The 20,510-nt window shown below is 39.6% G+C and overlaps 2 protein-coding genes across 3 annotated transcripts in view; both read right to left on the reverse strand.

The window, feature by feature from the left end:
- Positions 1-955: 955 nt before the first annotated feature.
- Positions 956-20,510, reverse strand: part of gpt (glutamic--pyruvic transaminase) — a 20,430-nt gene continuing 875 nt past the window's right edge. Inside the window, exons 2-12 of one of the 2 annotated variants that reach the window (XM_061732514.1) lie at positions 13,824-14,031; positions 8,181-8,270; positions 7,901-8,009; positions 7,604-7,737; positions 7,117-7,360; positions 6,372-6,451; positions 6,153-6,289; positions 5,801-5,975; positions 4,504-4,659; positions 3,407-3,519; positions 956-3,124 (exon numbers count right to left, since the gene is read on the reverse strand). In XM_061732514.1, coding sequence (XP_061588498.1) covers positions 3,034-3,124; positions 3,407-3,519; positions 4,504-4,659; positions 5,801-5,975; positions 6,153-6,289; positions 6,372-6,451; positions 7,117-7,360; positions 7,604-7,737; positions 7,901-8,009; positions 8,181-8,270; positions 13,824-14,031 — 1,537 coding nt within the window. In that variant the 3' untranslated portion in view covers positions 956-3,033. Of the gene's footprint in view, positions 3,125-3,406; positions 3,520-4,503; positions 4,660-5,800; positions 5,976-6,152; positions 6,290-6,371; positions 6,452-7,116; positions 7,361-7,603; positions 7,738-7,900; positions 8,010-8,180; positions 8,271-13,823; positions 14,394-20,510 lie in introns of those variants that run through there. The other variant, XM_061732513.1, reaches the window with a different exon arrangement.
- The window catches only part of fuz (fuzzy planar cell polarity protein), a 1,885-nt gene continuing 429 nt past the window's right edge, over positions 19,055-20,510 (reverse strand). The window contains exon 1 of the mRNA XM_061731145.1: positions 19,055-20,510. This exon is cut by the window's right edge and continues 429 nt beyond it. Within this exon, the coding sequence (XP_061587129.1) occupies positions 19,557-20,510 (954 nt within the window). The 3' untranslated portion in view covers positions 19,055-19,556.

Consider the following 20,510-nt stretch of genomic DNA (forward strand, 5'->3'; position numbering starts at 1 on the left):
GATGTCTGATGCATGACCATCTCACTGTCGCCCTACATCCTCACCCGAACTAATGATGACCTTTGATTCCCAAAAGATGTCAGGAGACGAGAAAAATTGCAAACGCAGCCAATTAATTTTGGGTGAGGATGACTGGAACGAGTGAATGCGTCAAGCAGCTGGAGTGAATGGTGAAGGGCTCCAGGAAAGACAAAGCTCAGGATAATTAGGATTCAGAAGGCCCTTTGTCACAGATAATTAAAGCTGACAGCCACTGTGGAGCAGAGAGAAAGAGAGCAGAAAACCCCTTCAAACTACAGGCCTGACTTAACACACACTCAACATCATCTTCCTGCTTTTCTGCCTCACACACTCATAAACCTGCAGCACCATCCATCATTCCCACTCATTCAGCAACTGCATATGATGCATTAAAACTGATTGAAGATCAGTTATTACTTCATCAACAAAACATGACAAGGGTCTGATCTTTATTTGGCTTAACGGCCCTAAAGTAATAGATTTGGTAACATTTTTAATTTTTCTTGTTTTAAAGTTCCGCTACTCAATATTTTATTTAAGTAATAGATTAAATGACAGCCGGAATGAGGCGTCCAGCAGTGAATGACTAATCATTGCTCACTTATGAGCTCTATGGAGTCCATATCCCTTATATCATTAGTTTGGTTTTCTCCTCTGCTGCTCCATTTGGATCCACTTCATTTCCCCCCGCAAGGAGCAACATGAAAATTGGCAACATTGGTAACCAACTACCAAAAACAAATGTTTACTCTTTAACTATAAAGCAATTTCTCGCATGAATCAAAATAAACGTCAACAGTTGGTCCTAATGTTGCTTCCTGGTTACCAGATGTGTGTGTACAATAAACCAATTACTGACTTCCATGAAGTTCCATGTTCTGTTTCTACATATTTTTTTTTTTTTGAGGCCAAATTGATACACTTTTTCAGTAAATCAGTTGCAAAGTGTTTATTTGCTGTCACAGACCTACAAATGTTTTTACATTTGGCACATCTTTACTTGGATTCTGAACCATGTGTCACTAGCGGCGACCTCCAGGGCAGCGTTCCCCAACTCTGGTACTCGGGACATACTGTTTCCTCCTTCAGCACAACGATACAAATGACTGTCATCAAGAGACTTGTGCAGACCTTGATGTCAAGCTGATGATGACCATTAATTTCAATCAGGTGTGTTGATGCTAGGAGACGTCTAAAACATGCAGGACAGTTCTCCGAGGGCCAGGCCTGGGAAACGCTGCTCGAGGCTCTTAACCTTGAACTATAAGCACAAAGAAGTGTCTTCAGAGTTGGATGCAAAATCACAAATTCAGTTTTCAATCAAATGTGCACATTCATTGAATGGAAAACTAAAAACAGGCTTTCATACAGTGAAAAAATACAGATGGAAAATTGAATCTGGTAAAATTATTAGCAGGCTTCACAAATAACAGGTGAAAAATCATCACTGACAGGCTTTAAATTTCTTGTGGCCACCTGGAATCTTTTACTTTTCTAAAGTTTCACTGCTCTGCATTCAAGCTTTTGTACATTTTCAGGAGTCCTTTAATGCAAATGCATATTTCAACCGTCTCCAAAAGTGATCAGCGGCAATTTAGAAAGTTCATCAGGTGCCTTTTTTCATTTCTGAACTATTGGAGGAAGTAGCCCCTTTTCGTGGCTGCATAGCAGAATCCATAGCCGATCAGCCTCTTTGCTCAGCATCCATGCAGACCAGCCTCTTTCAGTGTCCACTGGAGATGTTACCAGAAATGGGATGATGCAGTTTTGTGATTAAATGACAGAGCATCTTTAAATCAACCCAATATGGAACCGGAAACCATTCTCTCCAGTTAGAACCTTCAACAATTATAATACAGTCATATCACTTAAGCATTAATATAGTGTTATTGAACTGAACTTTATTAGTTAGAAATATTTGTCTTATTTTTGGATGAAACTACTTTTTAAATATGAGAAAATTTAGAATTTTAGTCATTTTAGTGTCCGACTAACATTTGTTACAGAGATTAAATCAAGCAAGGTTGTTAAAGTATACACAATCGTCATATCCAACAAGTTCATTTTAGGCTTAAACAGTAAAACACTTCTACGTATCGTGAAGCAGGGGTAAGTGGTGATTACATTTCCTTAACTGAAAAAGACAAATGTGTTACTGTTCTTTCAAACATTACCCAATCTTATTTCTGATTTAACCTAGCAGTCATGTCCAACCACTAACAGCTGGAATCGTTCCCCTTCAGCCTTTTAGACCGTACAATAAAAACAGAAGTGAACATTTTATGTAAGAACGAAAAAAGTTGTTACATTTTCAATTGAGTTTTTCCTAATGGAATTTATTACTAAATAAATTAATTCAAGCAAAATTATGTTAATTAACTAGAAACAGAAAAAGAAATTAAAAAATAGTGCTATCACTGGAAAAAAAACTACTTTGAAGTTGAAAAAAAGAACAAAAAAAATCTCAAAGCAATGAGATAAAACATAAGTCATTACATGTATTATAACTAGAAATAGTTCCTCCTGAATCATCATGCAAGTGGGACATTCATTACATCCTCCCTATAAAGGACATTCTGCAGGAATGAAGTACATCAGCCAGTTATGCACGTACTCGGCTCATGAGTTACGTCTTCTTTACTCGTACCGCCTTCTGTTAGCTTGATATAAACAGTTGATCTATCTCACAAATTCACAGACCTAAAGTATATACATATTTAAAAAAAAACAAGAAATAATATTGGCAATATATGGTGTATTGTGCGCACCAAAACTGACTGGTTTTTATTTCCAGTTTGTGGTGCGACTCAGAACAGTGCCTTGAGAGTAACGTCCCCGTGTAACGTCCAAGTGTGACAGCAACAGAGGACAAAATGCATCGCCACAGAGACTACCAGAGCCGCTATAGAAAAGGCACATCTTAGGAAAAGATAAACTGATTGGTTTGTACATTTTTGTTTTGGTTGGCAAGATCCCTCTCGTGTGAGTGGTGGGAGAGACGGTTGTGGGAATTTAAGAATACTGCTCGGTGAATTTCCGGTGGAACTCCTTGACGTTGTTCAGCAGAATCTTCAGCTTTTCTACTGGTGGCAAGATGGTCATTCTGGGCAGGATAAAGAGGGAAAAAGAAAAAGGTAGGCACCAATACAAGTTAGAATATAGCAGTAATGGCATGTTGAGTTGATAAAAAAGGTACAACAGTCTCAGAAATTATGGTATACTATGTCAGATCTTAAGTTCTTGTCCTTGACTTTGAATAAAAATGTGGCTTAGGAATCAGCCATACGAAATCTAAAATGCTTTGGGTGAGATACTGTTTCCTTAACTGATGATAAACTTATAAGATTAATGGATATTTGTTATAATCATCAGCCTGGTTCTGTACCTGAAGTGGTAGCTTCCATCCTTCTGGCCAAACCCACTCCCAGGTACGAGGCAGATTCCAGTCTCCTCCAACATCTTCATACAGTAAAACATATCTGGCTGCTGTCCCTTTTCCTAATAGAGACAAGAGGAAAACTATTCTCTGTGAGACACTTGATATTCTGTTTGTGTGCTTCAACAGTTATTTGATTAAGACTCGAGCTGCTGCTTGTACACTGCTGTACTCACAGCATAAAAAAAAAAGAAATCAATCACAATTTACCGATCAGTATTATTATGGACTTGCTGAACACTTTATATGAGTTCAATGTGTTTCTTACAGTGTGAATAACCTCATTCTGCAGTTTCATGGCAGTCCTTTTTTTCCTTTTTTGTTCTTGCTCTGAGTAGTTATGGTGGCGCATGTGCTCTTCAGACTTTTACATGATGCCAATAACTTTCATTCAAAAGCTTTCAAGAAAGACTCAAAAGTATTTAGATAAGGATAAGCTCACCCGGCTGCACAGCAGCTTTGTTTAAAACTGGCTGACAGTATTACAGACATAAAAAAAAAACAACACTGGGTGACTTAAGTAAACGTGAGCATTGTCTCTGGGATTGATCAGGTGTCCCCAGGTCAGTTCCAGTCTGACCTTATGCTCCGTCACCCTAATCACAGTCTCAGTGGCTAAGCTCTCCAACCCGCCATGACATTCCTACTGAGCAGTCAACTGTAGGACAGAAGTGAAGCTACCAACTATTGGAAATCATTTGTTCTCTTTAGCATACAGCATGGTGGAGGAACAGCACCCTGAGCTTGGTTAGCGTTATTTAGTCCAACGAAATTCAGGGTGTGTAAAGAAACATGAGTATTGGTCCATCATTTAGACCACAGGGGCGAATAATAAAGGAGTACTGAGTGGACCAAACAATATGTGGTAGAAAGTGTCTAAAAATATATGCACAACTGGTTTATTCAATTTATTTTTCTCATTTTTTGAAACTTCTGGCGAGGCTTTCGATGAATGAAATGACCTTAAAACATAATACAGTGGAACCTGAATCAATGGTTCATTAAAAAAAAAAGAAAAAAAAAAAAGGAGTAAGGTTAGGACTTACCGTGGCCTCTTTAATAGCCTTTTCAGGGATGGTTATGCAAGGAAAGGAATACATGGCACCCTGAACAGGATTGCAGCTGATGCCATCCACGGTATTGAGAACCTGCTCTGTAAGTTTGGCCTTCTCTGCTAAGGCACTTAATGTGGCTGTGCGCTCCTGGAGAGGAGAGAGAATAAGAGAAACAAGTAAACAAAAAAAAGATCTCAAAAAAACATCTGAAAAACTCAGATTTGTATAGAGGATTTAAATCTGTTACGTTGTGTTGCATCTTCTGTCTTTATAAGATCAAGGTTGAAATGTAAAGCTTCGTTGGAAAATAATCTGCTCTGCAAAGTGCTTTGGTACCATTATGTTTTCCTGAGCCCTCTTTTCCTGGAGGCTCAGGAGTTTTAGCCATATTGAACAACATTTTCTGCTAAGTTTATATGGAAACAATGAGGTAACCAAAGAAAATTTAATAGACAACCATATTTATAAAAAGTAAATAAGTGTAAATAACATATTGCAAAGACATGAAATGCCTTTAAACTTAAAGTTTAATTGAAAATTGTACAAAACCTACTGCACATCCTATGATTAACTTCGTGTTTTTGATACAGTATTTCCATGTTGAAGAAAAACTGATGTCATTCAGGAGGAAAGAGTTTCAGGAAAGGCTTTGTTTCATTAAGCAAGACAACGCCAAACAGCTTTCTCCATGTATAACAAGAGCATGGCTCTAAAGTCTGGGGCCCGTGTTTATACTTATATCTTAATAAAATTGAATAAATTAGGCCCTGACGTTTTAAATAAATCAAATCATAAATCAAGCAAATGGTTAACCTTTTCATTTAAAAAAAAACAAACAAAATAAATAAAATTGCAGTTGATCTCCACATTGGATTAAGTAGGAATAGAAGATCCAAGATGGATGGTCTCATAAAAAAAGGACAAAAAATTCACAATTTCAAAATCTCACAAGTTCTCTTTTTATCATTGATAGAAATCAGTCATCTTGTTGTCACTTATATTTTCCTAAATTTTTTGTGAATATTTTAATAACAAATCTTACGATGTTTCAAGTTTTTAAAGTTGCAACAAATTAAAGCAGATGTGCAGTTTCTGGAAGGATGCAAGATAATTTGGAAGGTGTTTTCAGGGTTTTCATGTCTGAGGAGGAAAAAAATCCATAATCCTTGTACTGATGGTAACTTACACTGAGAATCATAATGTTGCTGGTGAGCTATGTATTATTGATAAAATGTCACATTGTATTGGTGAATACTGCTGGTTAAACAGTGCAGCATCACCCATTTACCTTGATAAAGAGCTCATAGGAAGGTTCTCCAGGCTGTGGAGGATTGACCACCAGGTCCATCAAAGCCTGTCCAGGAACAGGAGGACACAGACGGACTGACAGCAGCTTGCTCAACTGAGCTTTCACCTCGTTGTCCAGGTTTATGATCTCCATATACCCGCCACGGAAGCCACACCTGAGAGGAAAGACGTTTGACACAGAAAGACAAAAAATAAACAAAAATCAGGGAACACAGTTGAGTCAACAAAATCAGACAGAAAATAAGTTATAAATACATCTAAAAGCTCAATAAACTATTATACAAGACCTTCATGAATTAAATAACCATCATAATGAGGATAAAAAGACTTACTCTCCCATGTAACACTTAGAGGTGGAGTGGAAAGATGCTAGTTCCACTGTTTCCGAGTACTCCGGCCCCATCTCAAACAGAACCTTCTTAAACGAGTGGAACTGGCAGCCTTCGGCATACACGTTATCTTGGTAAACCTGGGAGGAGAGGACAGTGTCAGACACAACAGGGCGAAGAGGACCTAAAGCAGGGCGCCGTTTGAAAAGGTGCAGACCATACCTCATCAGCCATGAGGAAGAGACGCTCCTTTGCAGCAAATCGGATCACATCCTCGATGCACTGTTTGCTCTGGACCTGACCTGAGAAAAACGGGAAAGGCTGTTAAAGTGGGGGTTTGAGGGTGAAGTTGCGTTGTTTTGCTGCCATCTGGTGGTGTCTAAAGAAAGAGTGAAGCAATGATGCAGACAACTCATGGAGTTTGTATCCAGAGCCTCCTCCTACTGACCCGACTGTCGTTATCAATTTTACAAAGAAAGGATTTAAATACACTTAAGATGGTGTTGCTTCCTGTGTGGTGAAGACCAGTCTAAAGATATCTGCGTTACACCAACAACAGTGTCTTCTGACTCCGAGACAAAAGATTAGTTAAAGTGAGATGCTTTTGTCAACAACTGTAGAACATCGGCTGTTGGACTGTTAATCAAAGCAACATTGGAGCAGCAACATGTACGTTTTACTCTGTAAAGTTCCTCTGTCAGAGAAGTGATGTTGAAGATGCCAATACGACGGCTCCAGTACTCCCTCAAAAGGGCTGTCTGAAAGGATTCTAAATTTAGAGCATATGTAAAAAAGCATTGATTCAATTTACCTCAACAGTCTAATTTAATAAAAGTATCTGTCCTTTTGCCTTTTCTTCAAAATTTTAGGCAACATGATCATTTATGTGAAAAAAAAGGGTCACAATCATATCAGAATGCATATTAATAATGTTTTTGTTTTTTTAAAGTGATTAAAATGTAATTACCAGTGGGGTTTCCGGGGTTGATGATGCACAGGGCTCGAGGGTTGCAGTAGCGTCTGGCTTCATCCAGGGCACGCTGCAGCTCATTGGTGTCCAGACTCCAACACTTGTCTTCGTTCAGGTAATAGTTGATCTGCACTAAACCCAGTTCAGCCAGCGCAGCCGAGTACAGCGGGTACTGAGGGATGGAGATCATGACGCCGGTCTGCATCGTCCCCTCGCCACACACCAACAGCTTCAGCATGGTCTGACAAAAAAAAACACCACAGGACAGACACGCAAGATATTAACTCAGGAGGGTAACTTACACACACACAATAACATTTATTGAAAATTTTGCATGTATACAATGAGCAGTGGTGCATAAACTTCTTTTTGGTGCTTTGCTTCTGCCTCTCAATGTTTAAAGATTTGCTAATATTTTCAATGTAGCAAAAGTGACACATTTTTCTACATTTTTTATTTAAAAAAAATCTTGTGTCAATGGTACCACAATGCCGTCGCTGGCCCCCGTGGTCAGGTAAATGTTGTCTGGATCACAGGGCACACCACCGTCCCGCCGCTCGATGTAAAGAGCCACATCCTGGCGCACGGACTCTATGCCTTGACTGGCACTGTAGGCACCTGAGGGAAGTTCATATTTAGACAGTTGCTGCTATTGTAAAGTCTATATATCACTCAGCAAGTGTATTATAATCATAATTAGCAGTTTGGGTTTCACAAAAGGTTTGTGTGTTTTTTGCAGAAAAAAAACAAAAAAACCCACAACAATAACATTCATACGCACCCAAACTGTTCCCTCCACAGGAATTCAGAATGCGACAGGCTCTACTTTTAGCATCCTCTGGGAATATGCTGTCACTCAGCAGTTCGGGGTAAGAGCAGAGAGCCAAGACCTTAAAACAAAAGAGATGTGTGAGCACAGTGGGGTGAAATCCAACATGAGTCACTATGTAGTGCAATAAAACAACAAAAACACACCTGCACCGGGTTTTGGGAGGTAGAAAGACAGTTTCATACACACTAAAAAGTAAGGGATGCTATATTTGGAGGGTCTAGAAGCTGACCTGTCGGAAGAAGGTGATTGGCTGCTGACCCATGGCATGTGCGTCACCAATGTTGGCCTTGATGACCTCCACAAAGGGCTTCTTCATTCCCTGTAAACCACAAGGACAAATGACAAATGAAACGTGTGTGAACAACTGGACCATGTGTTAACTTTGCAGAGTAGAAATTATGTCACCTTTCAAAAACGTATAGTGACAGCCTCAGTTAGTCAAGAAAACAATTGACTACAAACCCCCACTGCACCTAAACACCCTTGACACCATGCCTGCGCATATACATACACTTTCTACAAACACATATATCCAAAGAGGTCGGCAGCGCAGCAGCTGCATAGGACACATGGATTTAGTATTTCCTTCCTACCTACTTTATAGGACAAATTACAAAGAATGTTGGCTGAAGAAATCTCCAAGTTTCAGTGTGTAAATGCTAAAGCAGGACAATAGTCGAGTGGTAAAAGGATTACTTTGGAGGACCTGTACTAAGCGCTCTGCCACGGAGCTATATTTGCAAATGCCACTGAAACTTTACTCTAAAAAGACGGGGGGAAAAAAGCACTTATTTTAACCTTTTCCAGATGTAAAGTCAACTTCTCCAAGCTTGGCTTTAAATCGTTAATATCTGGGCTGGACCATCACAATAGAAATATGTACTTATTTCCCCCTCTCTTAAATGGATGCGGAGCCTTCCAGAGCAAAGATGAAAAGGATAATCCTGTAGAAAGCTCTAAAACACTGTGTTATGGACATTATGGGTAATTTAGATATGTATTGAATATATTCAGCCTTCAAAAAAAACAATTATGTAATTTGGAATTATGGTAACTATTAGTTTTTGCATAAACATCCATCTACAAAAACACAGGGGAAAAAAGTTATTTATTTAGATGATCTGATATATTTTAATAAAAGTCAAAAGATTGACAGTTTAATATGCACATTTTGCTGTGATGTATAAAGCTTTATATCCACTGAAGTCATGTGACAACATGGCTCTTTTGTTCCTCGCTTTCATTTGCAAGAAAAATACAAGATGAGAAGTCCACACTTGGAGGTTGTGTTGGTTGTACACAGCTCTTTACAACGCATTTTTCATTCATCAGTTCACATCGAATAGGACACTTTGACACATGAAGGAGCTGGTGATGTAACAGCTGAGATCTCTGCTGCCAAGTGAAAGGATGAGCACTAAACCACTATGCAAAAAAGCAAAAACAAAAACACTGTCATTGTAACTAAATTTTTCTGAGGTTAGAAGATAGATGACTTATTACGGAGAGAAAATACATGCCTGCTACGGTTTCAATGGAGATAGTGAGTGAAGACAATGGGATAAAGCTTCAACCAGTGCAAACCAGCTCATTATATTGTTAACCATCCTGACAGATTAACTCCTGTCTTTAAAACTATGTGTTATTAAAAAAAAAGAAAAGTGCATGACATGAAGAACCAGTGAGATACTGTACATGTGCCGAGAGGTTATGTCATTACTGAAATGAAAGTATTTATTTCCCATCCTCCAGGCCAATTGTGTACTATTTTTGAAAGATGATCTCTTGGACAGCTGAGACCAATGACACAGCATTAACACGAGCATGTGTGACACACACACACAAAATCACGAGCAGCTTAAACTGTGGTGAAGCCACCAGTTGAACCCGCCCCCCGCCTGTATTCTTGGCGCCCTGCAACCATCAAAACAAAATGTTTTGTTTAATCTATCTAATCCAGCTGCAGCAAGGAAACTGAACTTTCATGGGCTCTCATTGGTCACATAAGAGGCGTCTCTCAGCCCGAGCCAATGACGTGACACAGCACCAATAACTCCCCTTTTGTGCCCAGAACCTCCCATTAAAATTGTTCTCTGCTCCCCTGACCAGCATGAAAACCCTCAACTGTATTTAGCCCTCCACTGCAGAATTAAATAAAAACCACCTCAATAATATTGATAACTCCCCCAGGAGAGGAACAGTTTCCTTTAACCATCTTCACAAAAGGTGTTCAATAAATACCACCCAATATATAAAAAATGCCTATAAAAAAAAACAAAAAAAAAACAGATCCACTAAGATGAAGAAATACCATATGAACTTTGGATTTGCTGGGGTTTTTTTAAGTAACCCATTCCAGAATGCTCCTGCTATGTTTATTTCAATCAATCAGTCAGTCATTAACACAATGTTAACATCAATGAAATGTAAAATAATCACAACTTCTAAAATGAGAAAAAAAAATATATAAATATTTTAGGTGTTGGTATATTGCTTTTCATTCTGGTAAAATGAGTGGATAGAATCTGCCCATAGAACTTTGTGTCTGTTGTCATGGAAACTCCATCAAAAGATCCCCATTCACTATCAGCTAGTTGCTCATTAGGACAAAACAAAGACGGAAATGTAATGAACTGAACACGAAGCCTTCATCAGTGCACTTGCTGCCAGGCACAGTACCCTGGATGAAAGTCTGGTGTGTTTCAAACCTCTCTGTAAAAAAATGTGTGTGTACAAGTCAAAAAAAAAAAAAAAGTGTAGGAAACAGGAGTAGGGAATTACGCTCGGATTTCTTTGTGTGTTCCAGACAAAAGAGAGAATATCACTTCAGCCTGTTTCCCAAAGTAATCCAACACCATCCCAAATAACAGTTTAGTGGGTCTTCTCATAGTATGAAACTTAAAAACACATTCAAAAGGTTTTTGATGCATAAATCCGTGCTCCTGAAGAGTGCTGATTATGGTTAGAGTACTAGGGATGATTACTTATCCTTTAAATTATTCAGGGGAAAAAACAAAAACCTGCTACACTTTCCTAATCTCATGAAATTCATTGAACAGTTATATTTAACTAAAAGAAGTTTGGGGATTTGATTGCATTTTCGACTGAAAATACACGTCAATTCATCAGTATTTTCACTGGGTTTCACCGGCCGGATCCAAACACGATGGCTTTTGCTTTTCAAGTATCTAAAAATCAGTTCAATGACCCCTGCTGAAACTCTTGTATGATTGGAAAGAAAATAAATTAACAGGAAGATAAGTGAAATCTGTTCAATAAAGAGGGAGATGAGCTGGGAATGCGTCTTGGTCAGAGTAAACAGAATATGCAGGGACATCAGTGGAGCCAGTCAACCGTCTGCTTAAATGGTTAGCACTGTCAATACAGCCCCCGGTGGCTGGCGCCACAGACCCTGTTCATATACTCATCCTTTACCCAACAAAGCACTCAGGAGAGGACAGTTTTCACACCAGACTGCCCTCGGTACACTGACAGCTGCCACATCACCATAAACGGCGTTAAAGGAAGGAATTGAGATGTACTTTGTGGATGAAAAAAAAAAAAAGAATTGTATTTACAATTCCTTGGAACAAACATAATGCAATCAACTAGAAAAAAATGCATAGTCTTTCTTTTTTTTTTTTAATGCTTTGCTTGTGGATAAAGGGCTGCCAGCACTACACTAATGATCAGTCATGATAATCATTAAATGTGAAGCCAACAGACTTTGTTACATCAAGTACAAGACAATCTGACACTCTGCTAAAAGCCTGGTGAGGACAAGAATGATAAACTGGTTTAAACTAAAGCAACTTTGTTTCCCATGAGCAACTGCTGTTTATGACGATTATGCGATTGATAAATACCTTTAAAAAGTGATTTAAATAGTTAGTTCATGTGGCAGTGTCCCAGTGTCACCTGAACCACAGTTTGTCCTGTCAAACAGGATCAGCCTCAGTAATTAATAACTAACTGGTGGACTTTGACAAATGGCTGCTGTTTAACAGGTAACAACAAACAGTTTGCCCTTGGGAGATCATTTTAACAGACGATATTAGTACGATTATAATCTTAATTATAGCTATTTAGAATACTCAAAGCTTTGAGGGTTAGATTTTCCATCTACAGAACAAACGTTGAGAGTCCAATGAACTGAATCAAACCTATGAACTGCATGTATTGGCTTCCAGTGAGTCAAAGGATAGAGTTTAAAATCTTACTGCTGGTCTACAAAGCACTGAATGGTCTTGGACCAAAATACATGCTTGATCTGTTAGTTCCCTATGAAGCTCCCAGACCCCTGAGGTTCATCTGGATCTGGTTGGTTGTGTGTCCCAAGAACCAGATCCAAGCAGTGTTCAGTTATTCTGCTCCTCACCGGTGGAACAAACTTCCTGTAGACCTGAGGTCTGCTCCAACTGTCAGCTCCTTTAAAATCAGGCCTAAAAACATTACTGTTTACTGAAGCGTACTCCTAAATTAAATACTTACCTGTAGGGCTGTGCGATTAATCGATTTTAAATCTAAATCGGATTTATTATTCAAGACGATGTTAAAAAAGGAAAATCGGAAAATCGGAAAATCGATTTTCCTTTTTGCAGCTAGCTGCATTACAGACAGAGCTCGTCTAGTCATCTTTGTTTGGTCAAGAAAATTGTAAATGTTGTCACTTTACTAAACTCAAGGAGGATTTACAGTATCTTTCAATTGCACTTCATTCACAATAGGGAAATTTGTTTGCTATTTTTATTTAAAAATAAAGATAAAATATTTGAAACAATCTATTCCATTGTCTTTTGTAGTTTTACCAAAAAAAATCGAAATCGAAAATCGGGTTTTCAGAGAAAAAAAAAAAATCAGGATTTTATTTTTGTCCAAAATTGCCCAGCCCTACTTACCTGCTGTACTCTACTGCCCTTATTTTTAACAACTTGTGCGTATTATTATTGTACCTCTTTTATCATTTTATTTCATTTATTTGTTATTTAAGCTTACTCTTAAATCAGCAACTTGTGCTTCTTATTTTACCTTCTTTTCTCATAATTGTATTTTATTTCATTTATCGCTTGCTGCTTTTAATGTCGATGTAAAGCACTTTGAATTACCGTGTGTTGAATTGTGCTATATAAATAAACTTGCCTTGCTTTGCCTAAGTTGACTGTACTTGCAAAATGTATTACAAAAAAGTAAGTAGTTTATACAAAGACTAGTCTTTCTTGATCTACATAATAATCTCATGCAAAAAGTTGAACCCGCGGCTCTAGAGCCGCATGCGGCTTTTTAGAGCCACCCTAGTGGCTCCTAGAGCTTTTTCAAAAATGTTTGACCTTTTTTTTTCTTATTTTTTCCCTTTTTTTTCTTCCTTTTTCCCTTTCCTTTTTAATCGCGACATTTCAACTTTTTTCTCGAAATTTTGACTTTTTTCTCAACATTTTAACTTTTTTCTCAACATTTCGACTGTTTTCTCGAAATTTTGATTTTTTTTCTCAACATTTCGACTTTTTTCTCAACATTTCGACTTTTTTTCTCAACATTTCGACTTTTTTCTCGACATTTCGACTTTTTTCTCGACATTTCGACTTTTTTCTCAAGTGCATAATGAAAAAAAAATCTCCCCCCAGTTCTAACTAATATAGAAACATGCAGCATGTGTTGCCTTCATTCTAAGGCTGATACAATACTTTTTATTTTTTGGTTCATGCACTGATACAAATATTGTGCTAGATTCTAGCACAATATTTGTATCAGTGCATGAATCAGTGTATGATATAACATCTTTGTTTAAGCTCATTTCACATGCACATAATGAGTGTAAATTGAATGTTGGATTACAGATGTCCAGCATGCCGGACAGACAGACAGACAGACGCACCTCGCTGAGCTCCCTCTCCAGCTCCACGGCTCGCTGCACGATGGGCCCCCGGACGGCGTACTCCACCTTCTTCACCACGGGGTTCATGGTGTCGATGGTCAGCACCTTGGTGCGGGACATCAGCCCGTTCACCCCGTTGTTCACCCCGTTCTCGCTCATGTTCTCCTTGGGGAGTCCGCGCCGCGTCGCACTCAGACTGGACAGAGCTCTGGCGGGGGGAGAGAGGCAGAGAGGCGGACAGATGAGTGCGCGGAGCCGGGGAGCCGGAGCCGGAGCCGGCCAGGGGAGCCGCCTGCTCCCGGCCGACAGCAGCTGCATCCGCGCGGCCGACATGCTCCAACTGCTGGGCAACTTCTACACAAGTCTCGGTGAAACACAGCGACCTGCGACCTGTTTCCCGGGGAAGTCAAACTTGTGTAATTGGAGTCACCGCGCTCCTACAAAACCACTAAGCTCCAAGACCTTTGGACTTTTCAGAAAAAAGGGGCCGCGACGAAAACTGCGATAGAGGCAGAAAACCTGACCCTGAGTAACCTAGCAACATCCAGCCATGAGAGCAAAACTTTTGTAGCTGTGCAGTGAAGGAGAGTGCACACATGGCAACGCTGCAGCCGGCGTGCGTACAGGCTGATTTATGGTTCCGCGTTACTCCGACGCAGAGCCTACGGCGTAAGGTACGCGGCGTCGCGCACTAGGCTACGCCGTACCCTACGGCGTAGGGTCTGCGTCGATTTAACGCAGAACCATAATTCAGGCTTATCCCTCCCCTTTGTGCGTCTTCACCCCTCCTCGCTCCTTTATCATGCGATGCTGGAAATCACGGTCGCTTCTCTGGCTACTGACCCCGACCAGGTACCAACCAGCTCCAGACCAAATCCAGATAACAGTGGGTGTTGGAAGAAACTCCCAGTTTTGCTCTGCGCCCAGGGGCTCTTTTGGCCTCAGAGGAAGTTTTGGGAGGAGACTTTGAAAAAGAAATCATGGGCAAACTTCGTATTGAATGCTCCTCCTGCATGGACATGAGTCTCAAGTTTCCTCCTGTGAAGTGGTATTCATGAAAAATGCCAGAAGTCTTTTGTAAAGAGGGAATTCACGCTTTCCCCCCTGCTTGAAACCCTTTATTTGGGTGTTTGGGACAAGTCAGTTTGAAATTTAATATATAAAACACCCCTTACACTCTGAGGAGGTGAAAGTCTTAACATTTCCCCATTCCTCATTACCCGAGACAGATTTCAGAATCAGAATCAAGTTTATTGGCCAAGTTTGAACATGCCAGACAGGGAATTTGACTCTGGTTATTTCGCTCACTGTACGGTAAATAGACAAATGGCTTTTATTAACATACAGTATATAAAATTTTTTTTTTAAAGTGAAAGGTGCAGCAGTATGAGGTAGACATGGTTATTAAAAGGTGCATTGTTACAGCATATGATTGAGGTTATTCTGTAACAATGCATCAGAATCAGATGCATTGCAGATGCATTTGCAGGTTCTGTGACATCACAAACACAGATCAGAATCATCCATGTTCACTTACATCGCTGCATATTCTGCACATCTGAAGTGAGTTTGCACATGGCAATATTTTTATTTCCTTTCACTTTTATCTGTAAAAAGCAAAAGATGTACTTCAGATTTGAGATTTTATACAATCATGTAAATAAATAAATTCACATGGCATCACATAATACGTAAAGCATTCATCAGTCGAGTTGATTTGTAAACGGGCTCATATCAGAGCCCATTCCCATGCATGATTTGATTTAGTGTAATCAGCGATTGCCAACTAGATTTATCACCGTCCTCCCTCAAAAACATCTCATTGAAATCCAAGTTCATGGAGGACGACGATCATAAGGATCAACTGACTGATCAGAATTCCCAAGTAAAATACCAGTCATTTACAGTCACAACATTCATCCCTGAAAGAGAAATTGCTTTATTTTCTTTTTAGTTCTCATACATGAATTGATATTAGCTAAGACTGGAATTAAACAAGCTTCTTCAACTTTATCCAGCAGTTAAATAATAATTTAAGGTGCTTAGTCCCTTTAATTCAAGACTATCGTGCGACAACTCCCTCGGAGGCTCTTTAATTACTCTGGGAATAAAGGAGGTGCTCCAGCGGTCTGTAAACAGGTTCTGGTAAACACACCCTTCTCCCTGGGTGCTGGAGGGGAGTTTGGTGACTCAACTCCTTTAAACCGGCTGTTATGTAAATAGTAGTACAGACATGGTCAAAAAGGGGTACCTTTACACTGTATCTCAGTGGTATTTTAACAAAGACATGTCTGAAATGTAATGAAGACCGCAGGAGATCATGCCAACTTTTGTTTCCTCTAACTTATGCAATTGATTCATGTTTGATCTCGAGTCATAAGTAGAAAACACTCAACTCAACCAATGCATCCTGGGGGTACAATTGTACTGCACACAGTATATAGATTTCCTATACGATGAGAAGTGCTGTTTGCATTAAAAGGTAAATGAAAACCACACTGTAAAGGGCTTTAAATAACCCAGATGGAGTTAAAGGTGTACTAAATATGTGCAGACCATACACCGTTCATGCACGTGTTCCTGGATCATCTCTGAAGGAGCATATAGTATTTCTGATGCACAGCTGTGTTTCAGACGGCGTCCTGGCTCAGATTTCCCTTTTCACAGGTGAAATTGGGATGTGAAGAAAGCAAGTTTCTGCTTTGTGTTTACTGCTGAAGGGTTTCCAAGAGAAAAGTATATATGGTAAACTAGGCTTGAACATGCCTAACTGGGGACATTGGTATGATTTTCAGTATTTATTTTTACTCGAGCCATCTCACCTAAAAGGAGACATGTCCTTCTCCCCAAAAGCCAACAAATTTGAAGGCCTTCATCAAATATCTGTGACATGCTTCAATCAAAATGCCATAAAGGATACAGTACAACACGTAGCTTTAGGCATGTTTATACAGCTCTGTTACGGTAATTGCAGACGGTTTTAGGGAGTGGAGTTGTCTTCCTGCCACGAGTCTCACACCATTCTTCCTTGAGGTGTGAATCTTTTAAAACTGGTGTTACGGCTTTGTGCCGCTCGGTTCTGAGGAACAATGAATGCAGCATAAAGTGAAGTTGGGTGGAAGGGGAAAAAATTGATAGATTGGACAATTCCACTCAGCTCTTGGTCTGTGAAGTCAGAGAAACCTGCAAATACGATCTACTCACTGAATGACATATTTTTAGGGTCCATGGGGAGAGTTCAATAACTGAGTTCACTGACTTTGGAATGAGAAACTCAGCTTTCAGTTTCACCTCGAGGGTTTAGGAATTGGCTCTGTCAACTCGGAGAATATTGACTCTGAATTAAATGTGTGCACAGTATCAAAACATAACCACTAAAGCTGTTATCATTATTCACTATAACAACAGCAAGTAAACGGAACTCCTGCTTTCCTTTGTTGAATTAGAGCTTATATTGTAATCACATGGTAAATTTGAGCACCTTTGTGAAGAAAAGCAACAAAGGAAAGATAGTTAATGTGGGAAAAACTGCAGAGAGAGTGAATTTGTAATTTAAATATCTAATGGCTGTTTTATTATGGCATAAGTGGTGGAATGTGGGTGCAGTATACTTAAGATTGAACCTTCATGGAGGTGAAATCCTGCTTGTGGGAAAACAAACAAAAAAAGCCTTGAAAAACATAACTCAGACTTATAACTCAAAGTGGTTCATGGTTACTCACTTGAATAACATTTGGCCCTAACAGAAAAAAGACAATAAATCATTAAAGCCATTTCAGAGGGAATATGGGTGCCATCAATTCAGTCAATCACACTGCAAAATCCTGCTGGAAAATTATTTTGCTCACAGAGGTGGAAGCAGGATGATGTAAAAACCATGATTTTATATAATTCTTAATATTACTTTCTAAATCACTAGCTGTGAAATCAACATAATTCATTGATGATTTGTTTGTGGCCAGGTTAAAAGAAAAAAGAAGAAAAAAAAAAGAGGAAGAAACTGCTTAAGAACAAGTTGGGCCAAGTCAGCATCTCTTGTGAAGAAAGCTGACATTAGCAAATAAATCAACAACCCTAAGTTAGGGCATGTACTGGGTTATTTTTGTGACGCACAAGCAGGTGAGTTCATGTATGTAATTGTGCAGAGAAATGAAAGGAATATTGCGCTAAGAAAAAACTATTGTGGCTTAGTAAACTATCTATTTGGACCCTCGATATACTTTGCTGTAGCAGTACAGGCTCCTCCATCAATAAAAGGACGTGTCATTGTTCAGACATCTCCAAAAAGTGTCTGATCAAATTAATCTCATTTCTGCTTTATGAAGGGGAAGGGGGAGAGAGGAATTCAGGGTTGTAACACATGACCAGCTGTCGACCAGGTTTTGTTCACAGAGTACGCCACCATGGCAACAGACTCGGAGAATAAGTCTGTCACCAGTTTCTGAAACAGTTTCTTAACCTTCTTTCTCAGAATTAAGTACCTTTATCTTAAACGAAAAACTACTTTCAGGGTCAGAGTTTGAACATAATCCACTTTCTGTAATAGGTCCAATGAGTGCAAAACTATTTTACAGGGCAGTTATTTGAGTTTTTGATTTGGTCATTAGTTCAGACACTCAAATATATGCTGTGTCAGCACTGAAAGAGTTTGTTTTTTTATCTTTGTCCAATAACATGTGGCCTTGAAATGTCAGAGAGGAAGGAATTTGAATTTTCTCATGCAGATATAAACGCTACAATATTAATCAATAGAGAAATCTTAGTATTTTGCCAGTAGTCACCGCCATAAACTTCACGTGCTGTGCAACACAGCTTTGTTAATTTATTTAGAGTAAAGCAGCGTTTGTTATATTTGTATATTAAACCCTGCCAGAAGTTTTTTTACTGTACACAAAACCCTACATTTATATGATGATGGTACAAAGACTTGTATCTCATTTAAAGTGTTTTTTTTTTTATTACATATTTACAATTTTTACAACACTTTCTACTCTAGACAGAAACATGTTTACCACAGTGTTGCGTCACTTCTTTTACCAAGAGGCCAGTTTTGTTTTTTTTTGCATTGAGAGGAACAGTTTCCCCATTCTTGAGTTATACAGCCTATTCTGTGTTTCATAAGTTAAGTATTTCCAGGAGGTATGGAAAGCAAGCAGATCAGTGCAGCCCAAACAACTCTACGTTGAACAAAGAAACTTTCACCATTTTTAAAGCCAAATGACACAACATGTCAAAACAAGAGACAGCAAGCATTTATTAAACCCAGTGTAACAGCTTCACATTTCTCCAGTAAATTCTAGATACACTGTTGCAGTGCAATCTAAATAGAACAATTACATTTCACTACATTTCAAGCAGCCTGAGAACATTTGGATCTTATCTCTTAAATACCAAAGAATGTCAAGGCACTTAGTGCAACATTTTCAATTGTTTTGATATCTTCATCAGCAATACAAATACATTTAAGTAGACACTGCAAGACTACTTGTAATTTTAATTATTTTACCAATGGTGATCTGATCATTGTTTAAAAAAATATAGATTTGTAGATTTGATAGTTTGTTAACATGAGTCAATAATAAAGAAAGAAAAAAAAAAATCAAGCATACCGGTACCCTGTAAGTTCATATTTAAGTGACTATCTTTCTTCTTGGGCTGAAATATGATTATTAGATCTAACCATGTGGATTTAACAATAATGATGATGATGCTTTAAGAATCTGCTCAGTTCTATCAAAACTTAGTTGCTGTAAGTATATCAGAAAGAGTCTGCGTGGCCACTGTACGTAGTGCAATGGTAGGTACAGATAGTGATATAAGCAGAAAGAGCTGGTGCTGTGATGTCTGAAGTCCATAGCTTTTGCATTCGTCTGTAACTAAATAGCAGTGTTGAGGTTGGTGGGAGAATCCCAGGAGGAAGCCTTCGCTGACGGCCCTCTGAGCCCCGTCTTCTGGGGAGACACACGGGGCCTCCTCCTGGGGGAAGTAGTGTGATACGGTGAAGATGTAGAAGAGCCTCAGCAATTCCCAACAGCGGGCCTTGGACGGTAAAGGCTCACCAAGTGAACGATGAGTGGAGGTCATCACACAGGATACTGAACGACGAGTTTCACGGTTGATAAGAAGGAGTGCCAACACATCAGGCCGCAGGGATACAGATCTGGGTATGCAGCGCTCTCCAACATCCAGGCAGTCTCTCAGGGTCTCCACCAGGGGTGACCAGAGACGACCGACCAGCTCAGTCTCAGCTCTGTGCAGGGAAGGAGTGGGACTGCACAACACACACACATCTGCTCCGGGGAGCAGCTGGAAGCGGAGGAGGCGATGGGCCACCGTGGGACTGCCCTGAGGAAGGAAAACCGGGTAGTCACAAGAGGAGGATCCCGAAGCAGAGAGGCAGCGTATCAAAGTAGAAAGCAGGACAATTTCCTGTGGAGCCAGGCGCCACCACTTCTCAGTGGCTGCGGCTATCCGCCCGTGGATCATGAGGCAACCAAACTCACTGTCTGCAGCCTGAGCAAATCCATCCACGGCCTCTTGAAGAAGACTTGGGTTGGGAGGCAGCAGCGAATCAGCGCAGTGTGTGAGGTTTCCAAGGATACCCTCATGCTGCTCTTCAAGCAACTCATCTATGAGCCTGAAGCAGGATCGCAAGTCCTTCTTCAACCTTTCCACATTTCTGACATT

The sequence above is a fragment of the Cololabis saira genome, chromosome 10 (assembly GCF_033807715.1).
Source record: "Cololabis saira isolate AMF1-May2022 chromosome 10, fColSai1.1, whole genome shotgun sequence".
NCBI lineage: Eukaryota > Metazoa > Chordata > Actinopteri > Beloniformes > Belonidae > Cololabis > Cololabis saira.